General features: G+C 41.7%; 1 protein-coding gene across 4 annotated transcripts in view; it reads left to right on the top strand.

Moving 5' to 3' along the window:
- The window catches only part of Fmn1 (formin 1), a 370,006-nt gene extending 352,741 nt beyond the window's left edge, over window positions 1–17,265 (top strand). For all 4 annotated transcript variants that reach the window (XM_057780542.1, XM_057780541.1, XM_057780543.1 and 1 more), the window contains 2 exons: window positions 8,422–8,506; window positions 9,950–17,265. In XM_057780542.1, the coding sequence (XP_057636525.1) occupies window positions 8,422–8,506; window positions 9,950–9,994 (130 nt within the window). In that variant the 3' untranslated portion in view covers window positions 9,995–17,265. The remainder of the gene's footprint in view (window positions 1–8,421; window positions 8,507–9,949) is intronic.
- The last annotated feature ends 1,064 nt before the right edge of the window (window positions 17,266–18,329 follow it).

The following is an 18,329-nucleotide window of genomic DNA, read 5'->3' as shown; positions in this document are numbered from 1 at the left end:
TAGAGAGACCATTGACATCACCAAAAAGCACTGTGGAAATATGAGCCTACTTACTGAGTCAGGAGCCAATGGAATAGAGCCTAGAAGCCTGTGGTCTTAGGACCCATCCCAAAATGTGTCCTGTGCTTGACTAAGACTTGATAAATGCCTTGACTATGCTGCCCTTAAATATGAGATGTAAACATCTGGGCAACAGCTCCCCAGTGATTGTTACTTAGCCAAGTTTAGAAAGGACGAGACTTAGGTCATCCTGAAGGTCTCTTCAAACCCTAAGTTACTGAAATTTGGGGTAAGAAACTGCATGTTGACAGAATGGGTGAATTCTGTTACTTAAAAAAGGTGGGGGTAAGGACATCCAAAGGGGTCACATTGCAAATTGTGGGCTTGGAAGACTCAGCACATAGGTTAGAAGAATTATGTAGTATGACCCCTGGGATCAGGCCAATTGAATACTATCTTTTCCATTTGGTTTATCACTCCCATTTTCTCATATATTTTCATATTTTCATGTAAGCTTGTAGCACATAAACACATACTATAAAAATATCTATTATGGCAGTGACTTAAACACATGCTCTCAAAATAACCATTATGTCTCAGGTTATGATATTCAAGTCATGAGACTATTCTTAAAGAATTTATTGTAGTGATTTCAGACTGTTCCCGTCATGAAGTTTTCTCCAGCCTCTGTTTAGCTATCTTTCCTGCAAAATGCTGAGGGTTTCACTATGCCGTCAACTTGAGCATTTAGTGATTTATTTTTCATTCATTTGGTACTAAGAATTCTATTTCTTTAAGAAATTGTATGCCCAAGAACATTAATGCAAAAGCCTATATATAATTTTTATATTCTCTATAGTACCTATTTCCTTATATACAGCAAGTACTCAGTTAATGCTGAACACATACACGGTTACTATGTTTTATTTGGTCCTGTCAAACTGATTATAAGATTTTATGTCTATGGCTGGTAAGTGAGACATCTTAGTTATTTTGATACTGGTGGTAGAATACCTCAAATAAATCCCATATAGGTCTTTTTTGCCCAACAGTATACAATCTTAATAAATGTGTAAACAGAACAGACAGGATGAGAAAGACAAAGAACAACTGCTGGGGTAAAAGAATTCTCGACTCTATTCTTGACTGTATTACTTTCAATTTGTTTTGAAAAAATAAAGAAGTGAAAATCCTTGGGATCCATTGCTATTCCAAGCCTCAAACTCCTTTGGCGCTCAAAGCGAGACTTTAGAGAATGTCTGTCCACACTGTTTCTCTAGCTTGGCAGAGATGGGTGGAAACACAAAGTAAGTCTTCGTTCAGCCAGGATATCTCTGAAGTACTTATGTGCAGGACTCCTGACAGCTCCGGCCTTAGGCAGGTATACAAAAGGGGGCTACCCAGGCAGTATGATTTGAGGGGTGCCAGGAAGGCTCGCTGCTCCAGACAATCTCGTCACCCTCTTTTGTTGTTGTTGCAGCCACTGCAGAAACAGTCTGTGTCAATTCTAGTCCTTGGTGAGACTCAGGAGGTGGTAGAGCTTTCAAAACCAAAAGGTGGGGGAATCAGTACCTGCAAGCATAAACCTGTCTTCAGTATCGGCATCCAGATTGTCTCCCAGAGGCTGCCTGCCCTTTCCAGAGGATCTGTAGACTTAGGACACAGCCTCCTTCATCCCCGAGCTGCCTCTTGAATGCCTCTCCCAGGAGAGGAAGGGCAGCTCTGGCACCTTTCACTCCGCACCTACACCTCTGGGTTGGCTGGGGTGTTATGTCTACCAAGTGCAGAGTGATTGGCTTTAACTGATCCTGCATTCCAGGGTAGGTCTAGCCCCACGCCACTTCCACTCCCCTGTGGCCTGGACAAGAAGCTTTGCCAACGGAAGCGGCCTTTGTTGTGCGATTAATCACTCCAAGTCAAAGTGTGTTTAGGTACTAGAAGTGATAACCCTCGAGAGCTACGAAGTGGCTGATTTGTGTAGCTGTTGAAATCCGGGCCGCGGGAGGACATCCTTGGTTGTAAGTAGATATCTTACTTAGGCTCAGAGTAGGGGAACTGTCGCATTTCAGGAAGTAGAAATCATAGGCTAATTCATCATGGAATAACTTTTAAAGGAGAAATCCTGATAATGTAAGCAGTTAAGTGTCCCAAGCCCTAGGATCTGCATTGAATTCCTGCTGCTCTTGTTTTGTGACAGCTTGGGAGATGGACCTGAGGGCCGTGAGAGTGGAGAGCAGAGGGTGATGGTCAGGGTCAAGGGTCAGACTCCAAGGAAAGAACGGAGAGAGCGTGTGTTTCTAAGTATGTTGCCCCACTGGCCTGCCTGTGATCAATGAATTGGAGTCACTCCTTGTTTCTCATTCTCTGTGGCCTTTCCCTCTGTTTTTACCTTCTTTCCCTTTGTGAATAACAAAGGAAACTAACCAAGGATGTCCTCATCAACCAAAGTTTCTTTTCTGCGGAGGAATTAACACTCTGAGTCTTTTTGTTTCTTTGTTTTTTTAACCATCAGTGCAAAGTGACTTAGTTATTTCCTTGACTTTCATAGCTATTAATCATGTGCTATGGTTCTACCATTAAAAATTCAGAAATACCTAGAGAATGCATTCTGTAAAGAAAGATAAACCGATAGTGGTTCCCATATCCCCTGTTGGTCTTGGGGAGTAGTGGAAGGTCACTTATTTAGAATTGTGCCTGGACACTAGCTCAGTTGCCTTGAACCATGAAGAAACAACTTGATTCAGCAAACTGAAGACAGTACTTTGTGGATACGTGAGGGGTATCTTGAGACATGAACCAACTTCACAGGGCCAGGTCAACAGAGCTGTCCAACATCCAGAGAGAAGTATCCAGGTACTGGAAGAGGGATGCAGCACCAAGGGGGACCCCAGAATATCCTCAAAACCCACTGAACCAGCCTCCATAATGACAATTCCATCCACATCAAAGTGCTGTGCCCAGTCTTCTCTCTCTGAAGTGGCATCATATTATTCACTTTCAATGTCTACATTCAAACAGTTTACCCCGGTGGCTCTAGTGTGAAACCAAGGTTGTGAGCACTTCCCTGGGCAGGAGCATCAGACACACATCCTTTCTCGCACGTGTGCTTTCCCACAGTGCACCCTGGCAGCCATTTCAGTGTGCTAGAGCCTGCCGTGACTCCTGGGGAGCTTATGTATTGCAGTGAGAAAGAAGAAAAGCTGGTAGGATTTCCAGAAGTTTTGCTCAAGCATTTATAGACCAAAGATACAGTTTTTTCTCTTTCTAACATATGCATGTTGGAATGCTTTCTCCTGTATTTAAAATTACATCTGGAGGGCTCAGCATATAATCCTAAAAGTGAAAACCTAGGTACTTTTAACTACCAGCAGTCATGAACAACTATGTGTGATAGTCTAGAGTAAATGTTTAGACCAGAAACAAAAATAGATCCCACATTGCAGCCAGAAACAGAAACAAGTTCCCAAACAATGGAGTCAAGGAGAAGACTGAGCATCTCTGTATGGCTAGAAATTGTCTAGCCAGCCTATTTTCTTTCATTACATGCAAAAAGGAAAAGATCATCTTTACTTCCTGGGTGGGATAAGGAAACACCTGACCTGGGACAAAGTTGTAACTCCTCTAGTCTCGGTTCCCTTGGGGATGAAGTGCCTGGATACCTTCAGGAATCGTGGCATGTATACGTGAAGTTGGCATGTATAAATATTTAGCACATTAGGAGGCCTACAGTACCCTTTCTCTTACATGTTTATAACTAGAACTAGACTTCTAAATGTGCGGGGGATCTTTTACTCAAAAGTCAGAGCAGCGAATAAGTTTGCTAATAAGTCTTTTACTAAACTTTTAAACTGATTAAGATGGAAAGATATCCATTCTTCAGACATGTGCACTAAGAACTGACATGCAGACACGGCGTAGATGTTGAAATAGGAAGGTTCCCTGGTATACAGAAGGCCTGTGATTTCCTCATGTGGTTCTAGTATGAAGAGAAATAACACCCCCAGTTCTGAGAGGAAAAGCCCTAAGTACCTCAAGAGAGGCACAAAGTGCTTTGTCCACTGAGAAAAGAGAAATTACTTCTGGGTAAGAGAGATGGAGAATGCTTTCATGACTTTTCCACTTGAGCTAGAATGGAAGAATGGAAGGAGTTTTTTTTTTTTAATTATTTGTTTTTATTTTATGTGCATTTGTGTTTTGCCTGCATGTATATCCATGTGAAAGTGTTGGCTGCCCTGGAACTGGAGTTGTGAGCAGCTATGCGGGTGCTGGGAATTGAACCCGGGTCCTCTAGAAGAGCAGTCAGTGCTCTTAATCTCTGAGCCATCTCTCCAGTCCTACAAGGAGTTTGAACACATGAGTAAGAGAAAAATAGTACTTGATATGGCTGGCATGTAGAGCCAATTGGTGGAGGTAGCCATGTTTAAAACTTCCTTAGGTTTTACATAAACAACATTACTTAGGTGTAGTAACATACCCACGTTTAACGGATAAGGAAACTGAGGCCAGAGGGGTTAAGTACTTGTCTAAGAACATTTATCTCCACAGGTCTGGATCTAGAAAAAGTAACTGCAAACTTAAATTTAGAACACAAGGAATAAATTTGACTGCTAAGCAGAAGCCTTTGAATCGTATGCTGTAGTTTAAAGACTGGTAAATCAGGGTCAAATCTGATTTCCTTCCAGTGGTTGTGGATAAAGAAAGACTAGAGTGTAGTGTTGCCTGACCTACCTGCATATCCCATGTGTGTTATTATTATTCTACAATGACAGAGTTCAGTATTTGGAACACAACATACAACCTGAAATATTTACTCTCTGGCCCTTGATGGAAAATATTTGCTCACCTCTGCTCTAGCTGTGGGATCATTTGAAGGTGCTGGAGAAAGAAAAGCATATCCTTAGAGTCATGCATCTCTACTTGGGGCCACCTTAATCTGTAGGATGGCTTCAAAGGAGCTAGGATATTTTAACATGACTTCAGTTGTCTAAGTTTTCACTCCTTCTCATCTAGTCCCCCACACTAGCCTTCCTCCAAGTCTCCTAACCAAAACTTTAAGATTTTCAGAGTCCAGTCTAATCACAAAAGCAGGTGAAATGTGCCAAGTGCTAGAAAAACCAAACAGTACAAGGAAGATGGCAGAGAGCACTGGTCAGTTGCTAGCTTCTGGCTGATGATGAGGGTGATTGGAACAGCCCCAAACTGAGCTGGTTCTGCTGTACCTGATGCTCACCGCGCAGTGCTGGCCCTCTCAAAGTCTGTGGAATTTACTGCTGAGGATAAACAGTGACTAGTAAGAATTTCCCAGTTTGCTTTATACAGGATCCATCTTGAACCCGCTTATGTAGTAGCCACCTGTGATTTAAGGAACTCTTGCCTATTGTCCTCATCACTGTTCTTTTTTATCATTGATTTTCAATTTGCATGTGTGCTTTCTGTGAGTGTGCACATACATGCATGGGTGAGTGTGTGCACATGTGAACGTGGAAGCCATGTGTCTGTGTCAAGTGTGCTTTCCCAGTGGTTCATTCTCCACCCTAGCTTTAAAGACAGGGTCGTTCACTTACCAGTTGGCTAGACGGGCCATTGAGATCCAGGGATCCTCCTGCCTCTGTCCCCAATCCATCATTACAATTATAGGCATGTGCTACCACCACTGGCTTATGTGTGAGTGCTGGGAATTCAAATTTAGGTAGTTATGCCTGGAAGCACCTAACCATTTGTGCCATCTCCAAAGGCCTCCATTACCATTCTTGATACCTGAATTCCTTTAAAAAATGATTGCAATAAGTTATTATCTATTAGTCAGTTACTGTATGTCAGGTACAGTGCAGATACTGAAGACAGAAGTAATGGAACTGTGTCCCCACTCGGGAGAAGCTCCAATCTACTGTGAAAGGGAGGTAGTTAAAAATGATCACAACACAGTAAGATATGTGCACCTTAGAACTGATCATCAGAAAAGAGCACAGAATCCACTCTACCCAATTAAACGTTAATTTATGTAACTAGCCCCTAGTAGTGTTACAGTGTGGCCATGACTGTGGGTTAGTTCCCAACCCCTCATGATTTTTTGACCCACGCAACAACTCTCCCAGTTCCAACTCTCGGGTATCCAGAGGACCTAAAGAGTGGTCACAAGGACACCAAGACACTCAGGAAATGGGAGGGTTATGCAAAGCAGAAGCCAGGTAGCAGGCCAACTCCAAAAGCAGCAACCAGAATTGATAGGTAGAAAAGTCTATCATTAAACCATTAAAGCAAAAGATAGGCCAAAATGTTCTCTTCAAGATAGTGACCATGAGATAGATGATAATTGCTCCCTGAACAGATCCTAGCTGGAAGAACTCCAGAAAGAACACACACTGAGGATACATTTGCATCTCCGTCATCTTCATTGGAAAACCTCTCTTTAACAGTTGTTCTCCAGTATAGTCTGACCTGATGATACAATCTGTTCTTGGCTGGATATAGTCACAGTTGTTGCCTCAAATGGGAAGCTTTAGTGGGCAGTGTGGTATAGACACTCAGACCTATGACAGTTGTCTGTCCGCAGCTTTGCAGATGTATTACTTCTTGGGTTCTGTAACTCCTCTTCATTACTCCTCTTTGTTTCATTTTTATTAACTTTCTGGTACACTGGTTACCATGTTAAACTCATTGGAGTTACATTTCTATACATGGGCCGGAAGATTAGATTCGTGGATGTATGTTCCAAACAGTCAAATCCTCCAAGAGTCAAGCCTCTCAGTCATTTATAGATGATAACATGGACACAATTAAAATAAAGTGAAAGGTTTTTTTTTTTTTTACTTGAAACCCTGAAGGGAAAAAATGCTAAATTTTAAATGTCTGTGAATTGGTCAATCTTTTAATAGTTAGATGTTTTTTTTTTAGAATTTTGAGGAAATTTTAAAAGTAAAATGCATGTTCTCATCACCTAGAATTACATATTCTCTAAGAGTTTAAATAAATAAAATTATTAGTGTTATACATTTAAAATGGAATTCACTTAATATACTGCTCAATCCCTTTTCTTTTATCCTTCCAGCAATCACCTCTCTCCGTAATTTAATATCTTTCCAGTCTCTTTTGGATACTTTTGTGTCTATTGAGTCTATTAATGACATTATAATTCTTTTCATGTGCCTGTTGACCATTTGTATGTAATTCTTGAAGAAATATTTGTTTGAATCTCTGCCCATTTGTGGGGAAAGAGTAATTTCATCTTTAAAAAAAATAACGTCTTTATTAATTCTTGGAGAATTTAAAACAAGATATCTTGATCTTCTTTGCCTACCACGCCCCCACCTCTGTATCCTCCTATTCGTTTGTTTGCTTGTTGTTTTCCCTAGAAGAGCTATCTTACCACCAGATGCCCTGGTCCTCTGCCTCTTACAGTCTCTCTGCCCCATCTTCCTACGTGTTCCCTGAGCTTCAACTATGTGTTGTAAATATATTTGTTTATATTAAATTACATATAATGTTAATATAAATTTATTTATATTTATTATCTCATTGATAAATTTATTAATTGTGCTGGGTACCACAATTTTCATCTTTTTCTTTGAGCTATAAGCATTCATAAATATTCTAGACAAAAGCCCCACGTCAGATCCATGATTTTCAGTTTTTATTTACATTTTTAGGTTGCCTTTTCACTTCACTGCAGTGAATTTATGAATTTTATGCTTATAGTATTTATACGTTTTCTCAAAATTTTCATTATCCAAAATTGTCTCAACATTATCCCCTGTGCAGATAGTAGGCTGGGCTCAGTAGGCCATCTGCCCCGCCTACTGAATCCGAGTTCAGGATTCTCGTCATCCTGCACTGTGACATTGTTCACAAAAGCACAGCCTCCCCTAGATCATCTCAGTGGCTTCTCCAGTGAGAACTGAGCTGTGGTTAAGCAGAGAAGCATTTACACCTAGAGTTTAAATGTCATAGCAGAAAGCTATTAAAAGCACCTGACTACAGTTACACAGGGGATAATGTCATCATGGCTGACAACTGAGCACATAGACAACAGTCTATGAGATGGATAATGGAGGGGGAAATGGTGGGTTTAATATTTACAACATGCCTTTGTTTTGATATACAGATATACAAATCCCTGCCAGTGTGCTCTAGGTACCTGCAGGGTTCAGTGTGTAACATACCCTACAGGTTTCTATGGTAGGTATAGTTGTGGGCTTTCCTGCTGGTGCTTGTGGATATCCACTGAGTGAGTGTCACTGTGACGAAATTACCTGACCAGACAATTCTCAGAATGCACCCCCATGGTTATGGGACACTTAACTGACTTTCAAAACGCTAACCACTGACCTTTGCATTCAGACGCAGTAAGATTTCTGCTCAACTCAACCTTACCTTTTTCTGCTCTTCCTCTCTTTCCATCTCTCCTTCCCATTTCTGTTTCAGGTTGAAGATGGCTCAGGCATCTGTCAGCAAACTGACATCAGAGAAGAAAGTGGAGACAAAGAAAATCAATCCCACTGCTAGTCTGGTAAGCCACGTTTTTCACCATGACTTCTAACTTTATCGTCATATCTGGGCTATACTCCTGAGAGAAAGTGAATCTAAAGGACAAAACTCAGGGAAGAAATAGGGGATTGGTATCCTTCCTCCCATCTTAATACCATGCAGTTTAAAAACAAAAGTAGGCATGAAGGGACAAAGCATGCTTTTGTATGTGGAAACTGCAGACCCAACAGAGGTCACTTGGAATAAAGCAAATTACGTCACTTACCATTTCATATCCGCCTCCCATTCTCTCCCGCTTATCTCCAGGTACCTTCCTCCTGAAAGGTTCCTGTGTATTCCCCTTCATTCTTCCCATCAAGGGAGGAGGCAAGATGTCCCCTAGGAGCTACTAAGAAAGTTGAGATGCAAAAATGTACAGTCTGCCTAATGTCACTTGGCAAAGACATGACAAAAAGCCTGACCAGACAGGAGTGGGGATCTCCTCACATATGTTCCTTATATTGGAAGCCAGCCAGTCTCTTTGTGCTTCCCTGAGTCTGAGGAAGTTGTCCTCCAGAGTCCAGTGTTCAGTAGAGGTCACAGTGATTCTCTACCTGTGTGCCACAGACTGGATTAGTGTCCGTCCCTATTGCTGTGATCAAACACCCCACAAAAGCAACTTAAAGGGAAAGAGGGTTTGTTGTGGCTCCTGGTTGGAAGTTATAGTTCATCGTGGTGGTGAAGTCACAGAAGCTAGGGACATCCAGGCGCATTCTACCCACAGTCAAGAAGCAGAAAGCAGTGGCCACTAATGCTCAGCACACTGTCTTCCTTTTACATAACTCAGGATCCCATCCCAGGGAATGGAGCCACCCGTAGTGGGCAGGTCTTCCTACTTCAGTTATCCGAATCAAGCTAATCCATCACAGGTGTGCCCAGGGGTTAACTAAATCCTCACAGGTGTGTCAGTAGGCTTGGCTCCCAGGTGATTCCAGACCTTCTCAAGTTGAAAATTAACCTTAACCATAGTACAGTCGGCATTGCTGCATGATTGGGAACCCGGGAATATTGGGTCGGAGACAGCCCAGGTTTAAATCTCAGCATTGCCCTAAGACCTTAGTAAGGTTTCTTTCGTTTTGTTCTCTTCAAGGGAAAGAGGGCAGTGATGATCCCACCTTATTTTGAGGCAACAGGAAGGGCATGTAGAGTACCAGTTACTAACAGGGGTTCAGTAAACATTAGCTACTGTTGCTGCTTCTGTGAAGAGCAATAGTGGGGCACTGGGAATATATTCCTCCGCGCTGTGTGGTAGGTTGGTGCACTTTGTCCAAGGGGGAAAAAAACAATAGAAATACTGTTACTTCTGTAGTATTTAGTACAATTATATCTCGCCATTTCAGACTAGAATTTGAGAAAGTTACCAGAACTTGAGACAAAAATGTTTAAAAAGTAGCAATGACAATGGATCTGCTTTCTTCTTGAACAGAAAGAAAGACTGCGTCAGAAGGAAGCCAGTGTGTCCACCAGCTAAGACGAACACAGAAGGAAAGCTCAGGGCGAGAGGACGCAGACCAGTGCTCCTTTAGACACCAGTGCCAAGGGGAGCTCCCGACAGATCTGTTACAGAACATTTGCTTTGCTTATCTCCTTCGGAGGTCGTCTGCAGGAAGTACCCTGTGCCGCCTTTGAGGGGTCCCAGTGCTATGTATGGGAATATTACAGGAATATCTGATAATTGTTTCTTATAGAAATTCAAAGCCCATGCTATAAAAGAATCAGAAGATGTACCAAAATTTTTTGCATTTTAGTTTATGCTGAATTTCTAAGCTTCCCAGTGTATAATCATCATGGAAAAAGAGGTACCTCTTTTGTGGTGATTGCCATGAAAGAACTCAAACCTTGTTCCTCACACATTGTGGGTTTTTGCTTTGTTTTGTTTTGTTTTTTAATATTGATCTTAATCTTGACCCAGCTGTACCAAGATCCTATGGCATTTTCAACAAAAATGTTGAAACTTACTAGAACTGTTTTTGAAGAGGTTTAACACTGTGTATCTCACAGACTAGGGAAATGATTTTTGATAATGACAGTTACGATATAATGAAAAGGAAAAAGATTAAGATTTCCCATTGGTTGAGAGAGAGAAAGAGAGAGAGTAATAGCCATAAACCACATCCTGGAGACTAAGTTATGATGCTAAGAGCAAACATTGGCCATTGAGATCGCCTCACACAGCTAGCACGGCTTCCTGGCCAGTAGAGATTCTGTACCAACTTCTATTAGAAACAGGGCAGGACAGACTTGGATCGAGTGTCCACCTGGGCAAGGGACCATGTGGCTTCAGATCCACCCTGGACCGTGAATGAGTGCTAAGCAGACAGACAGATGAGGTTACATTGTACTCCACCACTTGCTGCTTGGTCTCTTCCACCATTCCCAAGCAGTTCCCAGACAGCAGAGCAAATGTCTACTTTCATCATGGCCTTAACTCAAAAGCATGTGAAGGAAGGGACCAGGGACCATTTGCTGTCCAAAATGTGATGGTCAGAAAGAAGTTCTCTACTGTAAAGTACAAGCAAGGTGGTTGTGTTAGTACTAACCTCTGAATGGACTGTCGGGGGCAGGCTGTGTTTTCTCACTCTGGCCCTTAAATCAGGGAGAAAAGCCTCCTGGGACCCTTTTCCTACATTTTTCTCCCCAAGACAACTGCTGTTTGAATTTCCCTGGTGAGAAAACAAGAGGACTGGGCATGAACTGAGGGTTGAATTGAAGACTGTGTTCTTAAGCCTTGATGTAATGAAGGACTGTGCTTTTCTTCTCTTGGTTGAAACAGTCTAGAGTTACTCAGAATCTTGCATCGCTTGCTGATCTGGCTACCTCTGGCTGTCTTGTGGGGCCTGCTTCTTGCCTCAGCAACTTTCTCGAACCTTTGAACTTGCCAGATACCTTAAATGTCTTCCTGGAATCTGCCTGCCAGTCTTCACCCCCCCCCCACTCAGGGACACTCTGAGAATAGATGCAAGGTAATGAAAGCGTCACCATAGCCAGGCACAGTGCAAACCGTGTGAAGCAAGAGTAGCTGGCACCTACCAAGTCACGGTTGCCACATCCATGCAGGTGCTAATTGTCTTTCAGTGGCCCGAAGGAAGGGACGTGGTCACATGGTTTATTTTAATCCAAAAGAAAGGGATGAGACAAAATAGACAATCAAATAAGAAACCTACCATGAAGAGAATGCCTTGGCATCACTGTTCTTTTCCTTTTGCCTTTTGTATATTGTTTCTGTTTATTCTTGCTGTAACTATAAGGAAGAACAAAGGACTTAACCAACAAGGCAAATTGCACCTGTGGACATCCTCTTCTCTGTGGCCTCCTTGTTAGTACTGAAGTGCAAAAGGAAAGTGCAAGTTTGTCTCTACCTCAGGAGCCATGCCAGCGTTCTGTCTGCACAGCCTACACCTGATGGGTCCTGGGGATGGGATGAGTGGAACAGGAGGTTTTCAGTGGGGTTGATGCCATCTCGGGTCTCTAAGACGTTCATGAGTCATCCCTGATGGCACGGTCTCTCTGTCCTTCCAGAATACAGCAGATCCTCCAGGCTGTTGGGAACCAGACCATACTGGGGTGGGGGACGGGGGACAGACTTTTTTGTTTTCTAATGTCTTAACTCTATTTTGTAGTACTCCCCCCCATTTAAAAAGTCAAAGACAAAACCAGCTGGGGTAAGGATGCTGCAGAGACGGCTCAGTAGTTGAGAGCACATACTGTTCGTATAGATGGCCTGAGTTTGGGTTCCATTGCCCGTGTTGGGTAGTTCACAATCTCCATAACTATCTTGAGCAATCTGACATCCTCTTCTGCCCTCCATGGACACAATGCACACACAGTCATACACACACATACACACAGACATATATATGTGAGCATAATTAAAAATTAAAATAAATCTTAAAAAGCAAGCGGGGACATGATACAGCAAGATACATGAAAAAAAATCGAAAGGTATACTTCCCCCCAAATATTTTATTTAACAAAATAGTTTAAATTGTGTTAAAAATTGCTAGTAGGAAGTATGGTTTTTTTCCTCGATTATCATTTTTCTTTTATTTTGCCTGTATTTATCAAAGGGGGAAAAAAGTACCAAAAGATTATGGGAAACATGCATCCATAGATTTGGTCATCTACAAATAAGTTCAATTATTGAATCATAAAACAGGAGCATACTATGAAATCCAAAGTGGTAGGAGTCCTGACTAAGCAGGTATGAAACCAAATGGCTGTGACGAGCAGCCACAAAGCTGCCAGCCATCTGCCTGGAGCCGCAGCTTGTGTCAGGCTGTCTTTACAGTGCATTTGAAAGAGTCGAGATTGTCTCCAAAAAGTCGCGTAGAGAAAGGCACGCATTCTAGAGCCGGATGTGGTCTGTCCTTCCTCTGGATTCCCCTGACTGGAGTTTATAAGTAAGTAGACTATCAGAAGACCATGAATATCAAAATCCATAGTTTAGCTCGTGTAGCTTGAGGGACCCTGCAGCAGGTGAACTGATCTGTCACCCAGGTTAGCTACTTCATCTGCATAAGGACATCTGCAGTGCAGGTGAACCGAGTCTCTTGCCAAACTGATTTAGAGTTCTGAAGGAAATTTACGTCTCACAAAAGGGAGAGAGCATCGGACAAGTTTTCATCTTCCAGCAATGGAAAGCCACTTAGAAGCTATGACTGATACAGAACGGACCTAAAGAAAAGCACCCCCAAAACTCAATTCTGCAGCTCTTCCCCTCTAGTCTTACACAATTGTTCTTAATGCTGGTGGCACTCGGATCCAGGCACAACCAGGCTCAATTTCACAGCTGTGTGTGACCAAGCTACTTCCCTCATTCCTGCTTCCCCGTCAGCTGTTGACACCTTGTAGGGAACCCTCATTATGAATTTCACCCTTCTTCACTCCCCTCCACAAGGATGGGCAATCTCCCAAACTCCCTCAAGATAACACTTGGCGGGAAAGTGGAGAATCTGAAAGAGTCTTGGCGCATTTCACACGGAACCAGCTCAGTAGCCTCCTTTGTTGCAGTTCAATGCCTTGTATCACACTTGGGGAATTTGAATGCTGACTGTCTCTTCAGGTGTCATCAGGTTTCAAAAAAAAAAAAACTAGACAAGCAAAAGAAGCCATAGGCTGTCCTCAAGCAGAACTTATTGGCCTCCATTTGTACTCTGTCCTAGCCCAGTCCATCTTCAGACACCCTAGAGATGACCAGTGCCGTTGAGGCCTTTTATTCTCTGCTTTTCTCTTTGTTTCAGTCTTTCGCTCACACGAACCCTACACTGTGTTCCACATTGTTGTTATCAAACACGCGGTCTGAAGAAGACTGACCTAACTTCAGTTATGTCTTTGTTTTGCTGTTTTGCTCATCTGTGTTGTTTTTCTAAGGAACAAATTAAGCCTACATACTCCATACACTACATACCTCACACTACGCACTCTGTCCTCAGATAATTTTCGACTTATGCACACAAGGAATCTACTGGAGTCTGATTCGACCGCTTCCGTGCTTACATGGTATTTTTTCATGGCTCCTGTGAAACATGACGGCCCTGGGCTGTCAAAACACAAACGTGTCAGTAGGCTCAGGCAGAAATGAACACCCCAGGGAACAGACAGGCTCTACCACACTCAATAGGGTTGTCACCTAGGCTGAGTGTCATCCTTAGAACTTCTTGTGTCCCCCACCTCAGAAGCTGCAAAAATGTCTTAGAGAGAATGTTCATCCCGTAAATAGTGTAGGTTTCCAATGAGTTATATTTATAACAGTAAGAAATCAAGTGTATACCAGGAGCTATTTGTCAAAGTCATGCCTGCTCTCCTCCACTGTTGTCTTCCAGGGTTTTCTTCAACTTCCACCTTATAATGCAAGGTATTTTTAATTGTTCACCTAAGTTGGCTTCCCTACTTGATATTTCTCAAACAAAAGCCCAGCCCTATAGACCACTGAGCACCCGGGGAAGTTACTCTGCCTCACCATAGCATGACTGGTAGATTTCAAAAATGAACAACTCTGGGAACCCATGGAATGAATTTTAATTCTAGTCTATAACCTTAAGGTGTGAAAAGGTGCGTAGGGCGTGCACAAATTGTCCTGCTCTCCCGTTGAAGGGCCAAAGAGCGTTTAGAATACTTACATTGTAGGGATGTTTTGTGAGCTACAAATATCTTTTTTTTCCTCATTTTTAGAAGGATGTACTTATTTTTGCTTTATGTGTATGTTTGTCCGTCTACATGTATGTATGTGTACCACCTGTGTGCCCGGTGCAGAAGCTAGTAGGAGGCTGTTAGATTCTCTGGAACTGGAGTTACAGACAGTTGTGAGCCACCACATGGAGGCTGGGAACCGAACCTGGATCCTCTGCAAGAGCAGCAAGTGCTCTTAACCATTTCTCCAGCCTCCTTTTCCTACCAGCTCTTTCTAGATACAACCTAAGTTTTTCATGTCTGACCATCAGTCTCAATAGTGGTTCCCCACAGAGCCGAGAAGGCATTCACTACTCTTGGAAACAAATCCAAGTCTTGAAGTGATTCCATCTGCAGTGATTTGAATAGAGTTTGTGAAGTCTACCAGAGGCACAGGTTTCTTTTAAAATCATTAATTTTATAATTCTACTATTTTCCAACTTCCTGGGACACAAATACCATGCCTCACTGGCCCACTGACCACTGTGTGCGTAATCTTTGAGGATTATGTGATTTAAGGGAAAAGGGTTTCCCTTTAAGGGAACAATCTAAGATAGTCTCCGAAAGGCAGAGCGTTTACAAATTAGACCCTGGCTAATTTTTAAGAGCCTTTAGTGGAAGCATGTCATCAATTCATCACAGTGTTTTCCGTCTGTGAGTTATAATCCAGACTAGTGTGGGAAGCAGGCTCACTGGACTTTGATTTAGGGATCATGTTTTTTTTTGCCTGGAAAATAAGCTTTGGCCTGCATGTCTAGAAACTCTCTGAAATCAGTTAGCGTCCTAATATGAGTCAGATGCCACAGAAATGTAAGTCGCTTTAACTCATTTATGGTTTGGCTTGGTTTGGTTTCGTTTTCTTAGCACCACCAGGGATCATGGAAGCTGCTTCCTAAGATTCCCGTGGACTTTTGCAGTATCTCCCGTCCACCTTCTGGGATCTCAAGCAGTAGGGGATGACAGAGGAAAACCAGGAAACAGGAGAGAAGAAAAACTGAACAAGTCCAGTGCAGTGTTTTTGCATATCCTTTGCCATGATAGTACCAGGGGCATTTTTAATAGAAATGTAGGCCATTTGTAGTAGGCAAATAGGAGTGTCCCTTGTTGTTATACAGCTCAATGACAGACTTTGTGCTGACCCATGTTCAGCTCAGTAATGTCCAGCTTCAGATTCTGCTACGAGGGTGACTTGCCCAAGGACCTTTCTGTGTCCTCTACCTGCTCACAAGCCACAGCAGCAGCTAGCATCATCTCGCTTTCCTCCATCCCATGCTTCATCTTCACCCTTCACTTCCTCCCCACATCATAGCCCCTCTCCTCCGAAGGGACCTCCGCAGCTCCTCCTGGACCCAACTACTCTGTCCTCTCCAGCACAGACACTGAATGCCCCTCAGCCCTCTCACGCCCTGTGCTTCAGCCTCCAGTGTTTGGACAGAGCACTACTGTCACCAAGGAGCCTGTGTGAGTAAGACACACTGCTGAGACTGCCTCTTGTTAATGTCACCATCACCTCATCACTTAGGCAAAGAGGGGGAAAATCCATAAAAGAGGTGGAAAATGCATTTCTTTTTTCATTTCGTTCTGCTTTATTAAAAAGGATGGGTGTTCTAGTTCTTGGTCTCTCGCAGAGTTTTAAACTGTCTAATTAGAGAAGACTTTTGATCCGTCGGAGCAGCTATGACCAGACGAAATCTTGGGCTCTCAGCTTTCTGTACCGCAGAACAAATTGACCTCTGTGCAAACATTTTGAACCCTAAGACTTCTTATTGCCACTCCATTCTTACTATTGCTCATGACTCAAGCATCTACTACAATCTGAACTGGGATGTTGACATTTTGTGGTTCTTTTCAGATTAAGAGTAACTGTTATGCTCTTAAAAGCACTTGTAGAAATGCAAGCATGTCCTGCAGAGTTGATTGTTTTGCCATGATAAAATCTGGTAAAATCTGGAAAAATCCAGCCTTTCTATTCAAATATTAGACCAATTCATAAGGTGTAACTTTAAGGAATTTTAACCAATAAAATAAAGATAGCTTTGGGAGGGAGAAGCACTTTATAGACATGAAACCTTATATTACATGTTCTTGGATGTTTTTAAGCATAATAAGCTAACTGAATTTGGGTATTTTCCCTTTCAGTTAAAAATAGTATGTATTTCTAATTGCATATTTAATTTTGTCAACCAACACAGAGAAATGTTCATGAGTTGAATCTGTAAATGTAATTTGCAACCAAATGAAGTATTTATTTTTAAAAAGAAAAGGTGAAGGAACCAACATTGACTTGTACATAATGAAAATATGTGTGTATATAATTTTTTTCCTTCTTGACACTACTTGATCATTATATCAAGTGTATTTTTGTACATAATATATATTGGTTAGAAAAATTTAGATTGTCTATTGAAAGAAATTCTATCCCTGTGATAGATTATATTTATCCTAATCTATTGATATTCTGTTAATTTGTTTTAAGAGACAGAACACTATTTTTTTGAATTTCCCGAGAATTGTATTCACTGCACTACTTGTGAATATGTTAAGGGTATTTTAATAAATCTTGGTTTCATGTCCCTCTGGTGTGTGATGGAGATGTTGTTTCTGCAGTCATTTGATGCGCTCATTTCTAACGTTTGTTCCTGCTCATTTCCAAGAATTCTGCTGGAAGTAGAGTTGAAGAGTGAGGTCTCTGTAAGTCCATCATATATCATCCCTTTCTTCCCATCCACCTAATCAGCAAAGGACAGTCTGGCTAAACATTTAAGACTAACAAAAGATGGAAACCCAGCTAGGCTTTATCCAAAACAGCACCACTAGAACATAAATTTCTCAAGGAGGAGACGGGAGGATTGGTGACTTCCAGTAACAGGTGGAAAGTTATATACCAGGGACATGTAACAGAATATAGTTACATGTGTTCTGGCACCAAGCAGAGGTACAAGGTTTCTTTCTGTTTTTGTTTCTTCATTGTTGTTGTCGTTGTTATTGGGCAATGATATAAAGTATAGCAATACTTTATAATAACATAAAAGCCCACAGTTTAAATCAAAAATCACTTCTACAGAAATTGTTTTTGATCAGCTCATTTATTCAGTGTTACAGTTTTTTAAATGTTTGTCAAAATATGCCGCATTATATGCTGTGACATCAATGCCCAGATATTAAAATACGAGAACATCTTCTAAATTATAGAGTCACTGAGCTGTGGAATTGTTGAGACCCTGGAGAAAATTTTATCTCTAGAAAACCATTGAAGTTCAGTGGGCTCACTGTAAACTACACCCAGATTATGAAATATATCAAGACTGAGTCTTACTCTCTTGGCCAGGAAACCAAAGCCCTCTGCCTGCATGTTTTCTTCATTATATTGAACTGGCCTAAAAAGTTGGATCCAGATAATATATTAAAAGAGAATACACTGTGCATAAATTGGATTGAAACCTCCAGGAAGGCTACACTTGTTCAATATTGGAAATTTGAGCAATTTGATCCTCCGTAGTATTGGGATAATGGCAAAAGTCATCATCCTAATTGATGTCCTACAAAAGCATTTCATAAGATTTATCAAGAATTGATTATAAAGAATATTTTCTTACCATAGTAGAATAAACATGCTAAGGACATATTTGTCAAAATAT

The sequence above is a fragment of the Chionomys nivalis genome, chromosome 9, assembly GCF_950005125.1.
Source record: "Chionomys nivalis chromosome 9, mChiNiv1.1, whole genome shotgun sequence".
NCBI lineage: Eukaryota > Metazoa > Chordata > Mammalia > Rodentia > Cricetidae > Chionomys > Chionomys nivalis.
The sequence above is the reverse complement of the archived record's forward strand: the minus strand, read 5'-3'. Positions and strand labels throughout refer to the sequence as shown.